Source organism: Pygoscelis adeliae, unplaced genomic scaffold (genome assembly GCF_000699105.1).
Source record: "Pygoscelis adeliae isolate BGI_AS28 unplaced genomic scaffold, ASM69910v1 Scaffold22, whole genome shotgun sequence".
Taxonomy (NCBI): Eukaryota; Metazoa; Chordata; class Aves; order Sphenisciformes; family Spheniscidae; genus Pygoscelis; species Pygoscelis adeliae.
The window spans coordinates 995,542-1,016,899 of NW_008824350.1; the positions used below are offsets into that span (position 1 = coordinate 995,542).

The 21,358-nt window shown below is 45.7% G+C and overlaps 1 protein-coding gene across 1 annotated transcript in view; it reads left to right on the forward strand.

Annotated features, from left to right (window-relative positions):
* Positions 1 to 18,662, forward strand: part of RGS6 (regulator of G-protein signaling 6) — a 250,330-nt gene extending 231,668 nt beyond the window's left edge. Inside the window, exons 14-15 of the mRNA XM_009319242.1 lie at positions 3,791 to 3,977; positions 18,528 to 18,662. Coding sequence (XP_009317517.1) covers positions 3,791 to 3,977; positions 18,528 to 18,662 — 322 coding nt within the window. The remainder of the gene's footprint in view (positions 1 to 3,790; positions 3,978 to 18,527) is intronic.
* The last annotated feature ends 2,696 nt before the right edge of the window (positions 18,663 to 21,358 follow it).

The window sequence follows — 21,358 nt, forward strand, 5'->3', positions numbered from 1 at the left end:
AGCTGGGCAGTGGGAAGCTTGCTCTCGTTCACGCCGACACTGTGGTCTCCTTGGAAATGCTGCGTTAGTGAAGGACTGTGCCCTTAGCACACAGCCTCACTGCAGGCATCTGTCCCCAACGTGCCCCACAGAGGACAGGTTTCTGCTGGTCTCGGCCGTGCCAAGCTCGCCGTACCAAGGATCTGGCTGTTAAGCAACACAAAGATGTAAATATTTCCCCTGTCTGAACTGCATGTTGATTTACGCCTATTACTTTCATTCATTTCCCCTCCCAGCTGTGATGTTAAAACGGTATTTCTTCTCTTGGTGAAAGGAAGCGAGAACAAGATTGTGAGATGGACCAGATACTTATGTGGAGCTACTGGGGCAAGGAGAGGAGTGTGCTCATATTCCAAACTCAGATGGTCACTCAGTGATTTTACTGTCAAGCCAGGGGTATCACATCCTCCCCCAAGATGGGATTACAACACTGTCCTTATGTTGACAGCCATTCCTCAGTCTCTGGAGTCATCCATATTTTGCCTCTTGATCAGGTTTTAAAGTTAATTTTTGTTTTACAATGTAGCTCAGAAGCAACCTCCTGTTCCTTCCTCAGCGGTCTTTTCACCAACGGGCATCTGCGAAGAGCAGCCCGCAGTGACCGAGCACCTCTGCAGTGCCCTGCAGGGAGGCAGAGCAGGCATGCTGAGGCCCAGGAGCTCTCTGTGCCTTGAGGGGGCTGTGTAGGATAAAGCGCCGTTACGGGATATCTCCTGCAAGTGACATCAGCTTAATTACAAGCTGGATGAGGCTGGAATGGTTTATGCCACTGACAACAGTTTAGGATGCCTTACTATCAGCCTTCTCCAGATCTTACATGCTGTTTTATAAAGGGCAAAGAACCTGTGATCAATGCTGCTGTTCCCTCTGTGCAGACAGTCCCTGTGCCAGTCCTGCTTTGCTTATAGGGCACCTGGGGAGAGGACGCACGAGGACATCTCCCTCCTCCCCTGCCCTGTGCAAGAGGTGTCTGCTGGAGATCTGCCTCCCAGAGAAAGGGAGGAGGCAATACAGGATCTTCTCCTGACTCCTTGTGAACTTGGGGCTGGACTTGAGCTTCAGAAATTGCGGGGCTGACTCAGGGAGTGCGTTTGCACTTCATAATTAAGCACAAATTCTAGCGCAGCTATCGTGTGTCTGCTTCTTTCCTGGGCAGAAATACCTGCTTCTCTCTTGTAAATGCTGTATAAATCCCATAGGAAGCCTTGCTTACGCATTGGCTTCAGGATGATTCCTAATGGCAGAGAATTTGCCTTGGAGTCGAGGTGCGAGGCTGAGTACCCCTCTTTGATGTTCCTCGATTTTCAGATACCGGCTGTAGTGAATAGCTTTGAAATTTTTACCAAGACAAAACTCCACTTTGCCTTGAAGAGGACATCCAGCCTTGGGCATGAATTCACAATCGCTTGCAGGAAAAAGAGCTTGTTCTTGTTAGTGTCAGGTTGGTCTGGTTGGTTGGTTTTCAGATTGAGCCAAATGGTTATTAAAATGGATGGTGCTCCTGTTCTGGCAAGCTGTCACTTCACGCGCGCCCGGTTCTCTCACGAGCGTGCTTTCCCAGCCCGCCTCCCCGGCTCCAGGGGCAGAAGATAAGCCAGCAGAAAACATTCTCTCTAGCCAACTGTTTGTCTGAAGCGTCTCAGCTACTCTGGAATGTTTAGCTTCTTTTCTCTCTATACCTTTTCTGCATTCACATGTTCCCATCGTATCTGAAATTGAATGAGAAAATATTTTCGAAGTAAAGAAAGCCACATATGGCATCAGATTGTTGCACTGTGAGTGCCACCCTTTACTCTCTGTGTGCATGTGATAAGTGGGGGTGTCACTTATGGTTCAAATAACAAGGCAGGACATCAGGCGCACTTAACATCTAAAAGATGGAAAAGGACCAACCATGCACACCCCTCCACCAACCCCAAATACTCTATTTCAATTTATAAAACAAAATGTCACTGTGTGAGCACCACTAGTATGCGACTCCACAGGTACTGCGGTAGTGTCTGAGCATATCCCAGTCCGTTTTACTGACAGCCTGCCAGGGAGCAGGGAAAACCGTATGAAGGAATACGACCAAGTGGCTTGGGTGAGTCAGGGCTGTGGTATTAGGCTCCCTCCTGGCAGGGGAGGAGCCGGGGACAGGCAAGGAGGATTTAGCCTGGCCTTGCATGCAGTGCGGATGTCTTTTTTCCCTACCTTGGCCATTTCCCTCTATTGCAGGTAGGGGACCAGGCTAAATGGGTTAGTGGCCTCATTTGATTATGATAATGCCAGTGTTTCTGGGGTGGTTAGGTACTGCCTGCAGCCGGTAGGGAAGCGAGGGTCAGAAACAGCACAGGAGTTACTGGGCTGCTGGCTTCTCCACCCACCCTCTCTGCCGCTGGGATTTTGATTTGGGAGAGACTGTATCTTCCTCCTTCCACCACTGGGGAACATTTGCCTTAGTAGCAGCACACTGGCACTCATCATTGGGGTGGGAAATCAGGCTTTCAGTTAAAGTTCAACTGGTTTATTTAGTAGTCTCCCATGATCACAAGGGGGACACACAGGATTTTCAAAGTTGTGAAGCTCTTGTAGATGCCCTGAACAAGCAGTGACCCAGACAAACCTTGTCCCTACTGCACAGTCTGCCGAGCAGAGGTGAGTGTGCGAGAGCGGTGCAGGGCAGGGACGGCCAAGGCGAGCCCTGCCCTCCTTGTCATCCCTGGGCAATGGGCTCCTTTGCCATTGGGTAGGAAAGAGCTGGTCATTCATTGCAGGTGGCCGCAAAGGTCCGTTCTGTATCTATTTGCCCTGTAGCCCTCAGCACTCCCTACAGAGCACTATTGTACCTGTTCAGCCAGGTTGCAGGACCTGGGTACCCAGGGCAGATGCCTCGGGGGATATCTTCTTGCTAGAAGATAGAGTTGAACAAAACAAAAGGCTACTGGGGGCCATGTGTCTTCTGAATTAATCACCTGAAAGAGCATATTTCTGTCAACAATAAGTAAAACCAGCACCACCAACAAAATACCCTTTTTTTTTTTCTAGGGTAAAAGACATTGCATGTCACTCTTGCAAAAATATTCCGTGGCCTTTGGTTTCACAGATCGAGATGTGGATTATGCCCTTAGCCATCAAAGAGATTATCTTCTTGATGTTTATGAACTTATTTTAGTTCTTAAGTGTGGTCTAGTCAAGAAAATATCCCTGTAAAATTGGAGTATGGCCATGACAAGATTCATCTCTTCCCATGGCATCCATCTGAGTGCTGGTCAGTTTACAAGTCAAAAAAGAAAAAAGATTTCTCTAGGTGCCATTGCTACAACTTCACCTTGGAAATGATGTCAATATTAAGTTTGTTCTGCATTTTACATCCCCTCGGGACGACCGATCCTGCAGGCAGGAATGACCAGCGGATTGCAGCGGGACTGTGGGAGGCAGAGCCTGCTCCCTCCTCCAGCTGCACGGCTCTGGAGGTTTCCTGTTTGCATACTTAACGTCACGCTTCTGCAGGGACAGTTTGAATAAGAACATATCACTCCTTAAAGTCACTGTTCTGATCTGGGCCACAGTGTATGGGTTCAGTGTAAAGTATATCACACCTTCTCCTGAAATCATGCTAAATGGTGAATTTAGCTTCTGTGAATTCAGCTAGATGCGGGGTTAGGCTCTACGTCTGTGTTTTGGGACTCTGGCCAGGCTTATCCACAAAGTCTTATCTAGATTTCTCTCTTTTTGTCTTTTCTCCCCTTTTGACTTTTGCCTAGTACAGGTTTTGGTTGGCTGTCCAAGATCTCAAGAAACAGCCTCTACAGGATGTAACTACCAGAGTGGAAGAAATCTGGCAAGAGTTTCTAGCTCCTGGGGCCCAAAGTGCTATCAACCTGGATTCCCACAGCTATGAGAAAACAAGCCAAAATGTCAAAGACCCAGGGAGATATACATATGAAGATGCACAGGTTTGTTTTTGATTTTATGGAACTACTGCTAATAAAACTCTCAGCTTTACTGTCATATTCCACTATCACATTGTCACTGCTCACTTGTAAGAAAAAAAGAGACACACAGTTTGAAGTGACTTTGAGGATATCTATTCAAGCTGGGTAAATTATATTTTCTTTGAATCTATCAGTTATAACCGGCTAATGCTCCTCTGGGAGCAAATGTTCCAAAATTTACAAGTCTGCAAGGCGCAACGAGCTGGAGCCATGTCTCAGAGAAAGCAAAGATGAAAGAGTGCTATAAAGTTCCGTTTGGCTCTCTGTACTCCCTGTCACCAAAGTCTGGCGTATTTACAGAATGGGTGATACCATATCAAAATACTGGTTAATATACTTTTTTTTATCCTTTATTTATAGGTAATTATATCGCCCCCTGCCAAACCCCAAATGCAGCAGCTCCCTCCAACACAGCTAGAAACTTGTCCACCAGACAATAACGTAGAATAAAGATAGGACAGCAGGCAATACAGCGAGCTTAATCCTTCCGTCCTAAGGGCCCCAGATTTATCAGGGAAATGTTACAGATAAACTGTACACAGAAAATGCCTTTAGGAAAGCAAATAATTTGAGAAAAACTGCTCCAAGCAACCGTAAAGCTGCATAACCTTCTGAGAAAGTGAAAATATCATTTTATAAAGGCTGAAAAAGAAAAAGGAAGAAGGAATCATTTGGCAAATATTACCAGGGACACAATTAAAAGATGTCCTCCTCGTAATCATTTTTATCAAAAGCATGTAATAAAACCAACAGCAAATGAAAAGAATCTCTGTTCTTATATTTTCTTTAAATCGGTGTTTAAAGGCAGTTCTTCAAAATACTCCACTAACAAAATATTTCCATCTCAGGAGAGATGTTGTGGACCACTTATACAAGGTTAGGCAATGAATTTTTCAAACCAGCATCAAATACTGTATTTTCCTGAATGCAGTCTTGTTCCCTGGGGTTAGCATAGAAGGAACATACGCAAAGTTTCAAGGCAATCCCCTGTGAATATCAGGCAACTTAAATGTTCTTTTTAAAGCTGAGAAACAGAGGAGTATGAAGATATTCTGGCTAAGATGTATTTTTTGCTTTGTAGTTATAGTGAACAAGAACAACTGCAAATCTGCATCACCTGAAAATAAAGATGATGGCAAAATGCAGGCTAAAGCAGATAGGTGAATAATGGGGGAATTGATTAAATTGATAGGCAGAAGTACTAAGAATAAGATGGATGTTTAGACAATGAGTATTTAATCAGAAACAAGACACGGAGGATTTAGGCTTGAACTGATCACTTCGCAATGTAATTGCCATTCAAAGGGGAATTGACGAAATCAAGCTGGAGCTCTTGCAGTTAGACTGCAGTTTTAGCTCCTTGGGTTAATTTTATTTTAGAGGATTTTTATGCTGACAGATGTCCTCGATTCATCTGTTTTGGTTCACGGACACAGAAGTATGAGGCAAAAGTAGACCTTCAGGCCCAGCTATGGTCCTCTCGGAGACTGAATCTGTGCCAAGAGAGGATAGGGCAATGTGGAACATGAACCTGGTTACCTTGTTGTGCAGTGGACTGCTGGTAGCTCTCCAAAGGCCAAGCAAGCTGTTTCTGACTGCTTGACCAGATAGCTAAGGCGGCTGTCTAACAAAAACAGGGAGAAACAGGACACTGCTGAAGGGCGTAGTGCCCTGGCAGAGCTGGAGCAATGTTGGCTTTTACTGGCTCATCCTGGAGAGGGGGCATTTTTGTTTGCACATCCACATACACAGGAGCCAACGTAGGTCCCCCCAGTGCACTCTGAATTTCCCAGGTACTGTCCTGGTGTCTCCCCCAGGTCAGCCCTGCCACCTTGGGAGCTCAGTTGCCCACGAATCTGAAGCAGGTCGTAGCCCAGCTGCCTTATCTCAGCACCCTGGCACCAGGAGCCCATGAGAGCTCCCACACATCCCGCATTCCTCGGGACTCAACCAGACATAACCAGTCAAAACACCCCACTGTGGGAGGGAAAATATGAGTGTTGTCCTGTCCTGTGTAGCTTTAGCACAAAGAGGAAAACAACTGAAATGTCCTTGTGAATAAAGAACAAGAAAAAATTTAGTTTACTGAACAGCACATTCTTTGAATGCCTGCAGCTCTGAGGCACTAAGACTAAGAGGAAGGAAAAGGGTTGGCTGAACTGAGAAAATGAAATTGCTGCTCCTGCAGTGGAAAAATAGGAGAAGGTGATGTGGCACTCTAGCCCTTATGCTGACCTGGGGGACCCACAAAATGCTAATTCTGTATAAAAAGCGCTGGGAATGAGCACATTGCTGTACTTGGGAAGGGGAAGGTGTAGCAGAGCACAGTATACTTCAGGCTAGTGAACGTGTTATAACCATAAGTTGAAAGCAAAGCATCGGCTGTTACCAGGTGCTTGACAGTCTACATGGGTGTGCTTCTTTGCACAACCTTGGCTCCCAGCCCCAAAGAGCTCTCTCAGATGCTGCACGACCTGGTAAGACAACTGGCCTAGAAGAAAACAGGGAGAAAAGGGGGCTCCCGACAAACATGCCTCTCACTTAAGACCTCTTCGTCCCAAGGCCACTCATGCTCTGAAGGCAAATGGTTCCACTATTTAAGAAAAGTGACACTGAAAATCTCAGCTCCAAACATCCTCAAAGGGCTCCTAATCCAAACCTAAATTTGGTGTGCATTTATTGTTTCGGACAGAGCTCTCTCTAAGATGGATTCCTGTAGTACAGGAGCAAGTGTTTTGCCATTTCCCCATCTCAGCTTAAGATATTTGTCCTGTTGCGTGTCCCTTGCTGCTGCGCTCTGCAGTCCTGCACCGCTCTGCTTGCACAGAGCCGCCTTCTCTTGCCGCGTCTCCTGTGTGTGTCCTCGCCTGCCCCGTGCTCCACTCAGGCTGTGCTGGCTCATCTCGGCTCCGAGCAGAGCATGCTGTGCCAGCTCAGCCTGCGCTCACCTTCCCCAGCCATCCAGTTTGCTGGCATCCCCCATCCCCGAGCAGCACAGCCCCCGCTCCTAGCTCTGTCCTGATCGTCAGCTCTGCCAGCTATCTTGATCTGCAGCACCTTTTGTCATTTTAGCGCTGGGCCCCTCCAGAGGCAAGCCTACCAATTTAGCTGATTATTTTCTGCTCTTAAACAACTGTCCGCTGAGTAAAATATTATGATTATCAAACCATTTTCACTGGGGAGTAAAGCAGCTTTTAATACAAGGGGCACCGTCAGGAAAGGTCAGTTCAATTAAACAGTGAACTACTTAGCAGGATGTAAGCTCCCACAGGAGTTATCAGCATCATTGAACAACCAGTGTGGGGCCCTGCAATATGAAGAAGGCACAACCGGCTCTGGAAAGTAAATAGGTTCAGGTCCATCCGAATGGCCTCTTTTGGCTAAGCTGCTGACAGCCAAAGTAATTCATCTTTAACATGGGAACTCAGACCTGTGAGTGTGACGATTATGGCTTATCTGTACAACACGTAATTAGTTTTTAAACATTTTTTTTCCCTCACACCTTCAAGCATCTCCTTACCTCCCCTGAAATGTCTTTCTGCCTTCAGCAAATCTTTAAACCCTGCCTCAGTCCCTTAGCATCGGGAACTAGTATATCACAAGAATGCATTCTGTCTCCTGATAGTAATGTTTGCTTGTAGGGGCATTTACTGGTAGGTTTCAGAGCCAGGTATACTAAAATAAGGTAAGCCACGTAGTTGTCTTTGGAATTACTTTCCTGTTTGCTTTGTTTATTTTTATTCTTTAATAAACAAAATAGAGTTTTAGATTGACATTCATTTACCTGAACTAATCGGCTGTTGTTTCTGTGAAGATTATTCGGGGAAATTCAATTCTCATCCCGGCTCAGTTAGGGATTTTAACTGTGCTGTGCAGATCCTTGGCTAATTCCAGAGCAGATTTAGACTATAATGTCAAACTCCAGGCTGCTCAAACCAGAGATGTACCAAATATACCCAGATTTGGACCCAATTCATGTTCTCAGCTGCCCCAGGTGTTGGTTATCTCTATGTGATAGAGATATGAGCCCTTGCAGAATTCGTCAGTGATCAGTCCTTCAGCTTGCATTTTGGTCCCATCAGGAAGCTGGGAGCGTTGACAGAACTTGAGAGGATCCTGTTGAATCAAAAAACAAACTCGCAAGTGTGAGCAAGGATCTCTTGGTAGTGGAATGTCATTTTCTACCAAGAAGGGAAAATGAGGGGTGACCTTTATTCCACTGACTTTGTCTTTTCAGGCATACACAGGATGTGAAAGCAAGTGTACAGAGCAATGTATGCCTGGTGCCTATTCAGTGGGCATACAGAACTCCTTTTGTAGGTCTTGAGCAAAATCACAGCATGGAAAAAAAACGTGAAAATAATCATTCATTGTGCATCTGTATCACCTTTCATGTAAGAACTTGAAGAAACTATTCTATTTTCTTAAAGTTATTCCTATTTTCTTAAAGTTTCACCCAGTCACCCCAATTACATGCATGCCTGTAAAGGACGGTGACTAAGGATGGAGAATCGAGGTAACAGCAAAGCAGCTCTGGTTGGCAGCGTGGGCAGTCAGCAAGGGGGCACAGGGCAGACCCAGGTGCTCTGCCTTGAAGAGGGGCTCAAGTCCACCTGAGCCAGTGCTGCTCAGAGACCTGGCTCTTGCGCTACGGGGAATTGAAAGCACTGTGGTGCTGCATCCATATGTATACGTGGATGGCGCCCAGGCCTCCTGGAGGCTTTTGAGAGCCTGGACCTTCCTGTGGAGGTTAGGGACTGCACAAGGGCTTGACCTTTATTCTCTTCTCCTCCTTTGGCTCTGATTCTGTGGGACTGGAGGAGAAAATCCTTCCTTACACTGCACTCCGGTTGCCTTCCCTGTGTGTGGGTTACAGTGACTGTAGAAACAGCCTTCACACAAAGCCTCACTGTTGCTGTGTATTTGTTACACACACAAACAAAAGTGCAAGCTCCTTCCCGTGTGGATTTCATAAAACAACCTACAACCAAACAGAATCTAAAACCAAGAGCCCCACAAATACACCCAGAAGAGCAATTAGGTGTCTGGAGCAAAAATAGGAAAGTGATGGTGGAGGCTTACGCTGGCATGCCTGATGCTGCGCAAAGCAGGAAACAAAAGACTTGAAGCAGAGGTCTACATAGGAGCAGATATTCAGTGTTACTACTTTCCCAGGATTTTTTTTCGAAATGTACACACACACCACACATCACTAAGTACTTCTTTTATCCTTTGCCTTTCATTTTAATTTGTGGTCTAGTAGTCATGTTATATGAAAAACATCTAACATCCAGCCTTTGTCTTGCTGTTGCCTTTCTGTCTCTGAAGGCGTCAGGGATCAAATGACTGTCTAAGCTAACACCCCTGTTACACACGGGCAGGAAAAGGGCTAGGAAAAGTCACGAGTGAGCTCTCTCCTTGCACGTGCAGTGACAGAGGACAGCAGATTTCTCCAAATGAAAGATCGTGAGAATGGGGTGACAAGAACAGTCAGCATATTCCCACAGGACAATAGTCTGCCTGTTACTCAGTGTGTTGATCCTGCCAAGCTGGCTAGAACCACGTGCACAAGCAATAACAGTGTCTCATGTGCCAGACATTTCCTAACTCAAAAAAATACCTTTAAATAGTTTACATGCAAAAGTGTCTAGCTTGTTTAAAAATTGAATTCAGCACTTGAACTCTGGGACTCTTGTGCCAGTAGTGTGCACTGTGCTTCTTGAATGCAAGAAACAACTGGATGTCAAATCCAGAGCAAGAGCATTTCCTCGTCATGTGAAAGTCAGGAAGCAGCTGACGCTATTCTGTTTCTCCCAAGCAGGGAGTGAAAGTGCCTGCAAATGCATCCCTTTCTACCTGAGAAGCCAGGGCTCCAGGAGTCCACTTCTCAAGGACGATGGGTGAATGTTCTTGCAGATGACTCGGTTCCACCCCTGCCAAACCCATATGCTGCAGGAACACTGCAGTCTAATTTTTCTAGGGGTTTGTTATCTCTTAAAGTATTCATCCTTCTAATTTTTTAAAAAAATATCCCTGGGGAGATTTATCAACAATGCGTTTCACATCTCCCTTTCTCAGACTACAGCAGGTATGAATGTTGTGTGCTGTCTGGATGGGGTTCATCAGCAAACAGATGCAAAATTTTGATATGCATTTATAGCATGGGCTCCAAGAGCTTGAGCTCAATCACTTAAAGGCAGGTCCAAGTTGATATAGCAGTAGATATCCTACAGCCAAAATGTTGATGAGGTGTGGAAGGCTGTTTATGTATTCAGCATATATTTTTTATGTAGGCATCCAAGCAAGGCTGGTGGTCCCTATCTCAGCATAGCCACCTTTATGCAGAAGCTGTATGCGGCTTGTTTCTGTAAGGCTGCATCCTGCTCTGTCGCCATCTCCTATGGGTCATAGACTGCCCCAGTGCAACAGAATTTCATTTCTGCTGTGTGAGGGATTCTGCGTGTTTGTCTCCATGGCACAACTCAGCTTTCTGGCAGGATTTTCGCCAGAGAAAACAGAAAGAGGAAGCTGCAGACAGCCTTGCAGGCTGTCAGGGTGTTGGCCAGAAAGTTGAGTAGTTTCATCTCATGGCTGTACCACAGCATGTGTAGGAGTGCAAAAACCCATCTTCATTGCTGCAGCTCCTAGATATTGTATTGTTTAGAGAAGAGATGCCAGTCTCCCAAACGCTACACTAGGTTGTCCCCTCCTCCCAAGCAAAACCTGTTCACTTGGGCTTTTTGCCAGTAGCCAGGATTTGGCCCATATTGAAAGAATCAGCCTCTTAGCCACGATCATTGTTCTCAAAACCTAAAGCTGCTCATATGGTGTTAGACTCCTGGCAGGCCGCTCTTGTCTCCTAGGATGGCCCTTGCTATATTTAGGACTAAATCCTCCTGCAGTACCAGGCTGGCCCCTTAACTGCGTGGCGCTCGACAACCCTTCGCCTCTGTAGTCCTCCGCACTGTGTCTGCCACAGACCCCCCAGCAGCTCTGCCTTCCCATTTGTATGTTTGACGGTATGAAGCAAACCAGTTGTCTCATTAATTTACAGAGGAGCCAAAGCTAAATTTATGTGTTACTTTTATCAACGCACTTTCCCCAAAAAGATTTACATTGTGTTTCCAACTATGTATCTACAGGGCTAAACAAAGGATTTCTGTGTATTACTCAAAATGAGCTCTCATTGCTTACAGTTATCCCTCCTGCTAAAGCTCTTCCTTACGTTCCTGTGCCTTCAGCCCTGTGTAATTTCATTTGTGGCCTGAAAAGAGGTTTTATTCTTTTTAGTTTAGCGGGGAGGTTCGTATATATTACAGTATAATTATTCTTTTTTCTTTCCCTTAGTAACAAAAACAACTTCGCTGAGTGTGAAGAAAATGCACCAGCTAAAACTGTGGGTGTAAATTATTGTGTCACTTAAATAACTTGAGAGTGGCCAAAAAGATATTGCTCAGATTTTCCAGAGCAATTCATGCTCAGGCCAAGACCCTTATGTGCCATTTACCACCCTGAAACTTTTCTTTTCTAAACTATAAATCGAGGAAAGCCTAGCACTCCCACAGCAGCCAGAGCCCTGGTTTACCCCGCGCCCTGCTAGGTGGCAGTACTGCCAGGTACCAGTTAGGCTTCGGGAAGGGGGCTCTCCCTGGTTAATGCATGCAGACAGCTCAAACCCCGCAGTACACCATTTTTGAGAAGAGTAAAATCCTAAATGCAGGGACCAGAATAAGCAGATCCAGAGGCATTCTTTGTGGACATTTGGAGACATTAAGGGGAATTGGAACAAAACCCCCATGTTTCCCTGCCTCCTCCCCCCCCCCCGGGGTTTTCCCACCAGGTTCAGTCAGTGCAAGTGTGAAGGTCTTCTCTTCTGCAGCTTCTTCACTGCTTGCCTCATCTTAGCTGTGCCTGCTACCAACTACTTCAGCTTCCAGAGCTGATGCAGCATTTTTTCCTGCTTTCTCAAAAGCGCATTTCATCGCCGTCGGTTAGACTGAATGGCAATTGATCATAATTGCTCCTAAAAACTGTTGCATTCAGTAGTGGCACAAGTAACTGCTGAAGAGGAGTAGGTCTCCTTTCCCTTCTTCAGCTTTTTGGAAGATCCTGGTGGTGGTGTGGTAGAGGGTCCTGCCATTCAGGCAGGATTCCTGAGGATGGGCTGGAAAAAGTGCAACAGAGTGAATAGGATATGTCTCCAGCAGCCCCTGGATAGCAGGTTTTGCTGACTGCAGTATGGGTGCATGCTGACACAGGGGTTAACCTCGCCCCCTCTGCCACAGACGTCCGTGCAGAGCAGAGGTGCCGACAGAAAGGCATTAGGCTGCTGCCAAGTCTAATTGGAAGGTGCATCAGTCGCACACTGTATGCTCAGAAAAGCACCTCCCTGCTTTCTCCTTCCCACGTCCTCTTTGTGCTATGGAGACAGTTCTTCAAAAAGCAAACCCCGGGCAGGTCCTCAGCTGGCATCTGTTGTCATCCTTCCAGCGGAGGCCACAAGGCATTCACTGAGGCTCTGCTCTCTCATGTGCGAATCTGCAGTAGATTCCTGCTCAGTGCCCAGCGTACAGGTAGAACAAACATTAACATTCATTGCAGTTTGCTGTTATTTAGTTAGTTATTTAATCTACTGCTTTACGTATCTTGTGGGCTTTTCTTCTAATGGATTTGTCTGACATTCTGCAAATCTCCCTTGCAGTTGGCCAGAGGGGTGGCTGCTGGTGTTCACATGCTTGCAATACAAAGGGGTCTCTAAATCAGCTCTCACTAGTTTAATGCCAGGTCTTGCTGACAGGGTGAAGGGGTGCTCCAAAACAATCCAAAAGATGTGAGTGGGATAGCTAGAGCAAGGAGGTTTCTGACTAGTTTATGAAGGGCAAAGTGGGCCCTTGGGGCTCAAGTGAATCTGAACAGCTATCTAGCCTTAGCGTAAGCCCCCCGGAATGGGCTAAAAATGTGCTAAATGGGAAACCCGTGCTTGAAACGAGCAAAGAATTTGCAATTTCTCCCTATTCCCCATCATCATCTAAAGCTTATGGCTGTGTTTAGGCACAAACAGGGAAAACTTTCTATCAGCAAATAAAATTTAAGGGCTTTCTGTAATCTAACTGATGTTCAAAGGTCATGAGAACATTGTGCTTGGCCTTCACAACCCCCAAAAAGTCTCAAGCCTGTCACAAAATGTCACAGTGGGTAAGATACAGGTAGGATTAGAAATGGAAATGTTTAACCAACAACACTGCTTTTGTCTCACATACACATTTCAGAGGAAAGAACCAAGACTTTCTGCTAAAAACAAATGTTCTTAACAGAGAACACAATTCTGAGGTCTACCAGGTGCTTTGTGCAAGTCAGGTGGTGTTTCTATTTTTTTATCGTTCAGGTTTTTTCCCACATATTTCTCGGGTGTTCCCAAGGTCCTGCTTGACTGCCGCCTGTGCTCTCCTCAGGGTCACTCCGCTTTGACTGCGAAAGGGGAGAGAGATCTGAGATGACATTGCAGGACATTGTTTTGAAGCAGGTGCAGCTTTGAGACAGTTTCTGCTATCTCGGTCACCTCCCACATTCCCGTCTGGATTGCAAACTTACTGGGGTTTTTTTTCCTCCCCCTTTCCCCTCTGTCAAGAAAATTTACAGAGCTTGTCCTTCACCTCCTTCCAAAGATAGAGCTTGTGGAAGGAAAACAGCCAAGAGATGCTGAATCTTATCAGGGTTTATTTCCCTGCACTTAAGCTGTCAGCTGTACATGGGGCGGGATTTCCTCTTGATTTCACATAACTGTAGAAAAGAATTTTTTTGTGATTTACCTGGCTGGTTCCTTTGTTTTCTAATTCACAGAAGTGACAATGCTTCCCCCTTTAAAATTTACTGTTCGTTCTCCTTTATATCATGCAGTGGTGACAGCAAGTGGAATGGTTACGCTTTCTGAAGTGTAACTCTCGTGATACAAGCCTAGGTACAGAGAAGATGCTCAGTGGAGCTGGATACCCTCAGGCCCACTGCATAGTTCTTCCCACCATGGAGGAGATGTGATTTAGGTGCCCAAAACGTGAAAGGGGGTCTACCTTTTTCTCAAGCAGACATGCATGCAGACCCCATTGCCTCAGTTGCCTTAGTTCAGGATCTGGGGAACAACAGTTCTGGGGATGTTTGACAGCAAACCCGCTGTGCTTGCAGGAGTCTTGTAAGGGAATTGTTTGCTTCCTGGAGACAAAATCCACCGTAATTACAAAAGCAGGTTATTGTGTCACCCTCCATGTTAGACTGACAATTTCAAATGTGCATCCATCCTCACAGGGGAGCATCAGTCCAGCCAGCATTCATCAACAGCGCGCTGTGTAAGGGAGTTAGTGACCGGTCAGCTGAAAAAGCCAGCTCACCAGGGCTTGCTCGCACATGTCAAGTCAGTCCCTGTCTCCACTCGCAGCTGCCACCGCAGTGGCCTGAGACAGTGGCTTGGTGCTCAAAGATAGCTGCCAAGGCTGCAGGGGAGACCAGTGGGACGCGTGATGCCTGTCAACTTCTCACCAAATCTTGAAAGGCTTTTTTTTCCTGCTTTCTATCTGTTTTTAAAAGCAGGCTGCTACCTCGTTTAATGGTTTAATAGATCAGTTGGGCAATTTTTGTTAGAAGATTGTTTTGAATTTTTGTTTTTCCAGCGTGACTCCCTAAAGGATTGCTGTCTTAAGTCTAGAGCAGGGAGCTGGGAGTCTGAGCCCTACCTGGGAAGTGGCACCCAGCAATGGCTGGGAGATGCTACACTGCCTAGATGAAATGTTGCTCCTGCTGTTGTGCAGATGTGGCACAGGAACTTCCCATGGCACTTGCAGAGAAATGTCGCAGTGATAATTCTGGCCAGACTGCTTGCAGCGCAGGAGACTGTAATGTCCAGAGCTGCAAGCTGCATTGTTAAAAATTACACAAGTAGTGGATTTGCTTTGTGTATTCAGGGAGCCAGTAATAATGAGCTCGTTACCCTATAATAAACAACTTCACAAAATACAGAGTTCTCTCGGCATAAGAATGGGAAGGCTCAAATTTCTTGCCAGCAGCATCAGGTATGTCAGGGAGCGTGCATGTGTATAAAGTGCATCACTAGAGATGCTGGCTGCAGTTGGAGATTTCAGTCTTTGATGAGGTTATGCTCCCTCTCCACCATGTGATAAAGAGGAGGAGCAAAAGCAGCTGCTCAGTAAAATAAGAAGTGAGAGACCAGTGGGTTGCAATGATCCAAAGTGACTTAAAAATCCATGATAGAAGGGGACAAGCCAAGTTGCACAAGTTGCACAAAGCAGCTAAATCCGTGCAGACACCTCTGTTGATAGGCCCATTACTCAGGCTTCCTCAGAAGAATATGCTCAGTTGCTAGACCTCCAGTAGCTTTTAATGTATTTAAGAAATGAGGAGCTGCTAAACACTAGCTGTAAATTCTCCCTAGCAAGTTGCAGATTTCAGAAAGTGTAACAGAAAATAGTTCGGTGGCGAAGAACAGAGTAGGCTAAAGATCAAAACAAATACCCCAGCCACTGGCGTTTCCTGTCCGGCAGCTGGGTTTGTTGTGCAACTGGGCTGAACACACACTGCAGCCACAATTTTAGCAGGAACCTTCATGGTGCAGTCTCAGCAGGGATTTTGGCTGCAGCAATGTAAGCTGTCCTGTACTGTTGCAAATTGGAAGGCAGTCTTTGCTGACCTGAGCAACTGGCTCAGACTTCCAGCAGGCGCTTCAGAAATGCAGTGCTGTAAAATAAATGATCGGTGTGTCATTCCTGCCTCCAGTCCAGAGCTTCTTCAAAGCAAGCCCTTTGAATTCTTGCAATTAAGCAGTAAAGTTTGCTTCTGAAGCTACGCATGTCCCTCCCTTCCCCTATGCCCAGCCTTCTTTCTTCATTAGCATTCAAAGCCTAGGAATAGTTATTCCCTGTTTGATTATGTCTTTGGTGAACAGCTGAAAGGTAGTGGTGTTGCTGTTCAGTGATGCCAAGATGTGAAAAGCAGAGAAAATGCTTCATACCAATTAGCTAACTGCGGTGGCAGTTGGGCTGGGGGTGTGCAATAGTCCTGTTTTTCAGGGAAGGGCTTCAATTAAGAAGTCAGCTTGTGGTTTATTTCATCTCGGGATCGAAGTAATTCTTCCCCCTTCCCACAGCCAGATATTGAGTTTATACTGTTTTAAGGTCGAATACATGAAGTCATCTTGACGTGAGCAAGAATGATAGTTGTCGCTGGCATGCCAGCAGGTTGTATGGCCAGCCTGGTGTGTTCTCCTTTGCCTGCAAACAGCTCGTATGATCTATCTATTGCACGGCAATGACAACTGAATGTTATTTTCCAAAAATATTATCATTGTTTTTCAGAGCAGACCCAGTTGTCTGACCACAAGTAAAGAAACCATTTGTGGAGTCCAAAGGTAGTGGGAAAAAAAAAATCACATCTATCAAAACATTAATCAAAATACCCCTGTCAGCCACCACCTTACCTCAGCCCCACAGCACCCCCGCCTCAGCACCCCCTCCCACCAGCACCCTGCATGTACTGGGTGCTGCAAGGCAGGACCACTAAGAGGAGGAAGGCTCTGGAGACCCCTCAGGCCCTTTACTGTTGATGGGCTACAAGGTGGCTGCCCCACTTATTCATCAGTCTCCTCATGGTCCTGGAAGAGGAAGGAAAAAGACTTTTAGGTATATAGTTAGGTGGTTTTTTTTCCCAGGTAATTATGAAGAACTCGTTAGGAGGACATGGAGTCTCCTTGAGAAACCTTAAGAGGTAACAGTACAGGTGAACTGGTTGCAATATGGTTGGGTTTCAATCAACCGAATCCTGAGTTTCTGCTAGTTGAAGTATTTGAGAGAGAGCTGATGTTGAAAATCCTTATTCACACCAGAGAAATAAAAACCTTGTGACGACCATATCCATGATGTGCATTATTTTCCCTCTTCTTTTCTTAGTGCATACTTGGCTCATTCTGTCCTGAATAAATAGAACAAATGTCCCACAGCTGGACGTGAAATCTCATGGCCGTGCTGTAGGTGAGAAGTATGAAGCTGTGCCCTCTGTGTTTCTCTGCAGCAAGGAAGGGTGACAGTTGCTAAATGGCTTTATACGAGCATTTCTATTGCAAAATCTTGTACTATCTTTCAGATAGTGCTACACAAATGAGGATTTGTCAGGCCTAAAAGCAAGTATGGAAATTAACTGGTAAAAATTGTTCCACACCAGGTTGTAGCTCAAAGGATACATTTATGCTGTGTCATAGGAAAACCAGTGGCAGTTATGCCCCTCTTAGGACTACACCGAATAGTGCAAGAAAACTGAATTAAGCAGTTCTGTATATGGACAGGTCATCGCTAATTACCCATGATGGTGAAGATACGGGAATTCTGCTTGGCTTGTTAACACTGTGAAATAAGCTACATGACTTCAGTCTGGTTTGGCTCTTCTAAAGTTTCATGCACAACGGCTTTAGGGCAGGAGAGAATGTTTCACATTGTATAAATCAGTATAGATAAAATTGCTCATTAACTCTATAAAAGTGCTTCCTTGGGCAAAGTCTTGCAGAAATGTCCACGGTGCCTGTTTTTCTCTTGAGTTCCTTTCGTGTGTTCTCAGTCTTTATTTAGTCAAAGTATTTTGATTTTATTTTCTTGGCATTTGGGATAATATCTATTACAAATCCAGGGATAATTAGGAGAAGAAGAGCTGACTGTGTTAAGGGATTCTCGGCAGGAAAGTAAAACTAAGGAAGGAAATTGGAAGAGGGTAGGCCTGAAGTTCTGCTGCAATGAAACGCCACTTTGTAAGTTTGAAGATGCACGTAGTAGGTGCTCTCAGAGCAAACCGGTAACAGTAGTTTGACTTGTTAGGAGAAAAAAGACCCTATGGGAGAGACTCATCTGACATAACTTTATACATATGATGTAGCCATCCACATCTGAGCTAGTCGTATAACCTCCCTGCATAGTCAGCAGAGATACAGGCTTTTTCAAGACGTTAACAGGTTGGCTTGCTTGAAGTATGTGTCTTAAGTGGAGATGAAATGTGTCCAAGTATCAGTTCCCCTCTGTGAACAGGAGGGGAGTGCTGGGTGATAGTTCAAGTACCTGGGAGTGGTAAAATGAAACCTAATCTGTGGGACAATTTCTGGTGCTTATTTCTTCCTTCTTGAGACACCCCAGTAGTTTCAGCCTGGCCAGACACCTGTTTATAATCTGGGGACTTCAGAGAGTCGCAGTCTTTGCAGAATAACGCTGATTACTGAATAATGTGTGCCAGTCTTTGGGGCGAGGACCATCTCTTTGTCTTGTGTTCGTACAGCCCCAGGCACAGCAGGGTCCTGCCCCAGGATGGACCTCCTGTACACTACCACAACACAGATAATCAATAATAGCAGACTTAATTAGAACTTTGATCAGTCTCTCTTCTTTCTAATTTGCTGTGTTTTAAATCCCTGTGATGTCTAAATGAGGTTTGATAACAATTCTCTGTATCTCATTTCCTCCTGTCCCACAGGAGCACATTTACAAGCTGATGAAGAGTGACAGCTACGCGCGCTTCCTCCGTTCGAATGCTTACCAGGACTTATTGCTGGCGAAGAAGAAGGTATCTGTTGGAAAGGACGTGCTTGCATCTCTTAGCACCTCTTGATTCTCGCCTGCTGCTTGCTGCTAGTGTGAAAATGAAAATACTGTTTCCTTTTTTTTTTTTCCTTTATTTAAGAAAGGAATGAGCACTTTTGTTTTCTTCACTGGGGGCACAGGGTACGGCATCTGTATGCACAGCCTCAGCCTGTGTTTTGGGGAAAACATGGTGACTCAAGGTAAAAATAATATGAAAAAGTGTTTGTCTTGCACAGCTGTCTCCCAAACTCGGTGCAGACAATTAAAATTTTACCGCTTCTTTCTCATGGCAAAGATGGTGTCTGGTATGAGAAGCAGAACCCATCAATCTATTCATTACTGGTGCAAATTTCAGCCATTCTGGTTTTCACCTCCCTAGCCTCACCATGTGATCTTCCCTTTGGATGCCTTACCTATAGACCCCCTTGCAGTGATTCCCTTGCTCCTTTTCTCCATTTCCCTTGCTTTTGGCTCCCCAGAGATGTTTCCTTTTCCTTGGAGACGAGAAATAATTGCAACCCATGCAGTAATCAAGAATTCTAGCCACATTTTTTCACAGGAGAACTGGGTTTGAGCTCCTCTTAGCCTTTTTGGTGTCTGCATGTGCTCTGCCAGCACCATGTTTCTGCCAGGAACCGCCAGTTCAGGGTAGCAAAGGAGTGGTTATGTAGAGTTACGGCAGCTTCTGTCCAAGTGTCCCTTCTTTCTGAGGGAGTTGGGAGGTAAGCTACTCATCTCTGCATTTCTGGCTGTGTTCAAATGCTTCCTGCACCTCCTGACTTACTCCCATAAGTCTGTGTGTCCATCTGTGTGCATGTGCATGCACGTACACGTGTACGTGTCCCACTTACGTTTGGCTTCCAGGACCGTACATAAACTGACTCCTGACTCCTGCAGCCTGAGTGTGTGGTTTCCCATCACCATCTTCCCTGCTGTTTTTCTGCTGCATTCTCTGTGTGCTGCCAAATTACATTGCATCGGCACAATAGAATGAAGTCCCAGTGGTATTTTTGTCCTGATTGTCATTGTGTGCCCTAAAAGCATGCATATGGTGACAAAAGGAGACAAACCGCTCTGTCTGCTGTGCCTGGGACTACTGGCAGGTGGATTAGGGGAAGGTAATGGAGGGCAGCAGTCAGCCCTGTGTTTCGAAATGTCTGGTTTGAGACAGCATAAACCAGTGCTGCTTACATTTGAAAAGGTTAGACCTGACTTAGAGTTCAGAGGCTGTGGGGAAAGAAGGAGGTGCAAGGCAGAGTCTTCTGATGGTATAAAGCATAAAAAAACCTTTGCCATCTTCCTACCCTTATCAGCTAACGGTGTGTGTCCCCCACCCCCAAGTCTCCATTGAACACGTGAGGGTTCATGTGCTTCAAAGCAGGAGAGTTTTCTCCTCCCAGCTGAGCCAATTCAAACCGGAGGTGGGGGTTTTTTTGCAATCCTTGTTTGCTGTCAGATCAAACCCTGGATGTGTCAGCATGACATCCTCATCCCCCCGCAAACTGCCGGAGAAGCAGGTTTTGGTGTCATGTTAACACAGCCGTGAAAGTAAGAATCAAGTTTCTTTTAGAAAGAGCTGTGGGTGCACGAGTAAACATAGCAAGGCACAAAAAAGGCAGGAGTAGAACTGTGTAGATGGGTTGTTCACCAGCTTCACACAATGCGGATGGGGAGTTGATGTTGCTCCAGAATCTGTAAAGCTCTTTGCCATCATGTTGCATTGTGTTGGGCAAGTGAACGTTTCTGAAGCAATGTAGGTAAGAGATGCTGACAGAAAGAGCAGGAAGTTTCTGTATGCTGAGCTACACGGTAAGATTTTTAGTACCTTTGGTGCAGCTTTGAGAAGGCATCCCTTCAAAATTCCTCTAAATAGCTGGAAAGCAGAGGGAAGGAAAAGAGAAACCCACTGGCCTATCAGAGCCTGCGTGGATGGAGGATTTGGTTTAGAGCCTCCATACAAAGTCTTGGATTCACTGATGTGAGTAGAAATTCACTGTAGTTGTTTAAGACTTGATGAGTATGTCTCTCTGGGGCTTGAGTATGTCTTGCCCCAAAGACGTTATCCTAACGCCTGTATGCCGCACCGGTATGACGTAGCCTTACTTTTATTACTGAAAGTAAGATTTGTCAGAAGCACAGCATGATGGACTTGAGCTAAAAGAGTTGCTTGCACAAAGCAAATGAACGTCTCTATGGCTTGAGATTCACACATGACTATTTATTTTGTGGGTAAGTTTATGTCATTTGGGATCTTTTGCCTTCCAGCACTGGGTTGTGGCAAGCTGAGCAGGCAGGAGAAGGGAGAAGGTTGGCTGTGTGGCTAAAACACAGGACCGGGAGCCACAAAGTCCATGCGCTTCCCCAGGTTCCCCCACTTACTTTCTTGTGTGACCTTGGGGAAAAGAAGGTTCAACTTCTCATACCCTCTTCTCTGTCGAATGGGAATAATAATAGCGACCTGCTCAGCGGAGAGGTGGCAAGGCTTGATTAGTGCCTCAAAACATGCTTGATATTTTTGAGATTTGTAAGATACTGTAAGTTTGAAGAGTTACTTTTTTTCCACACCGTACAATAACCACAGATGCGGGAGCTTCCTCTCCTTGCTCTGGGAGTGCAGTAATGGAGGGGAGGGAGGGAGGAGAAGTTATGGGTCGGGGCTGAGATACAATGACAGATTTATTAGGGGCAGCAGGGAGGATAAAAGGAACATATTGTTCACACCAC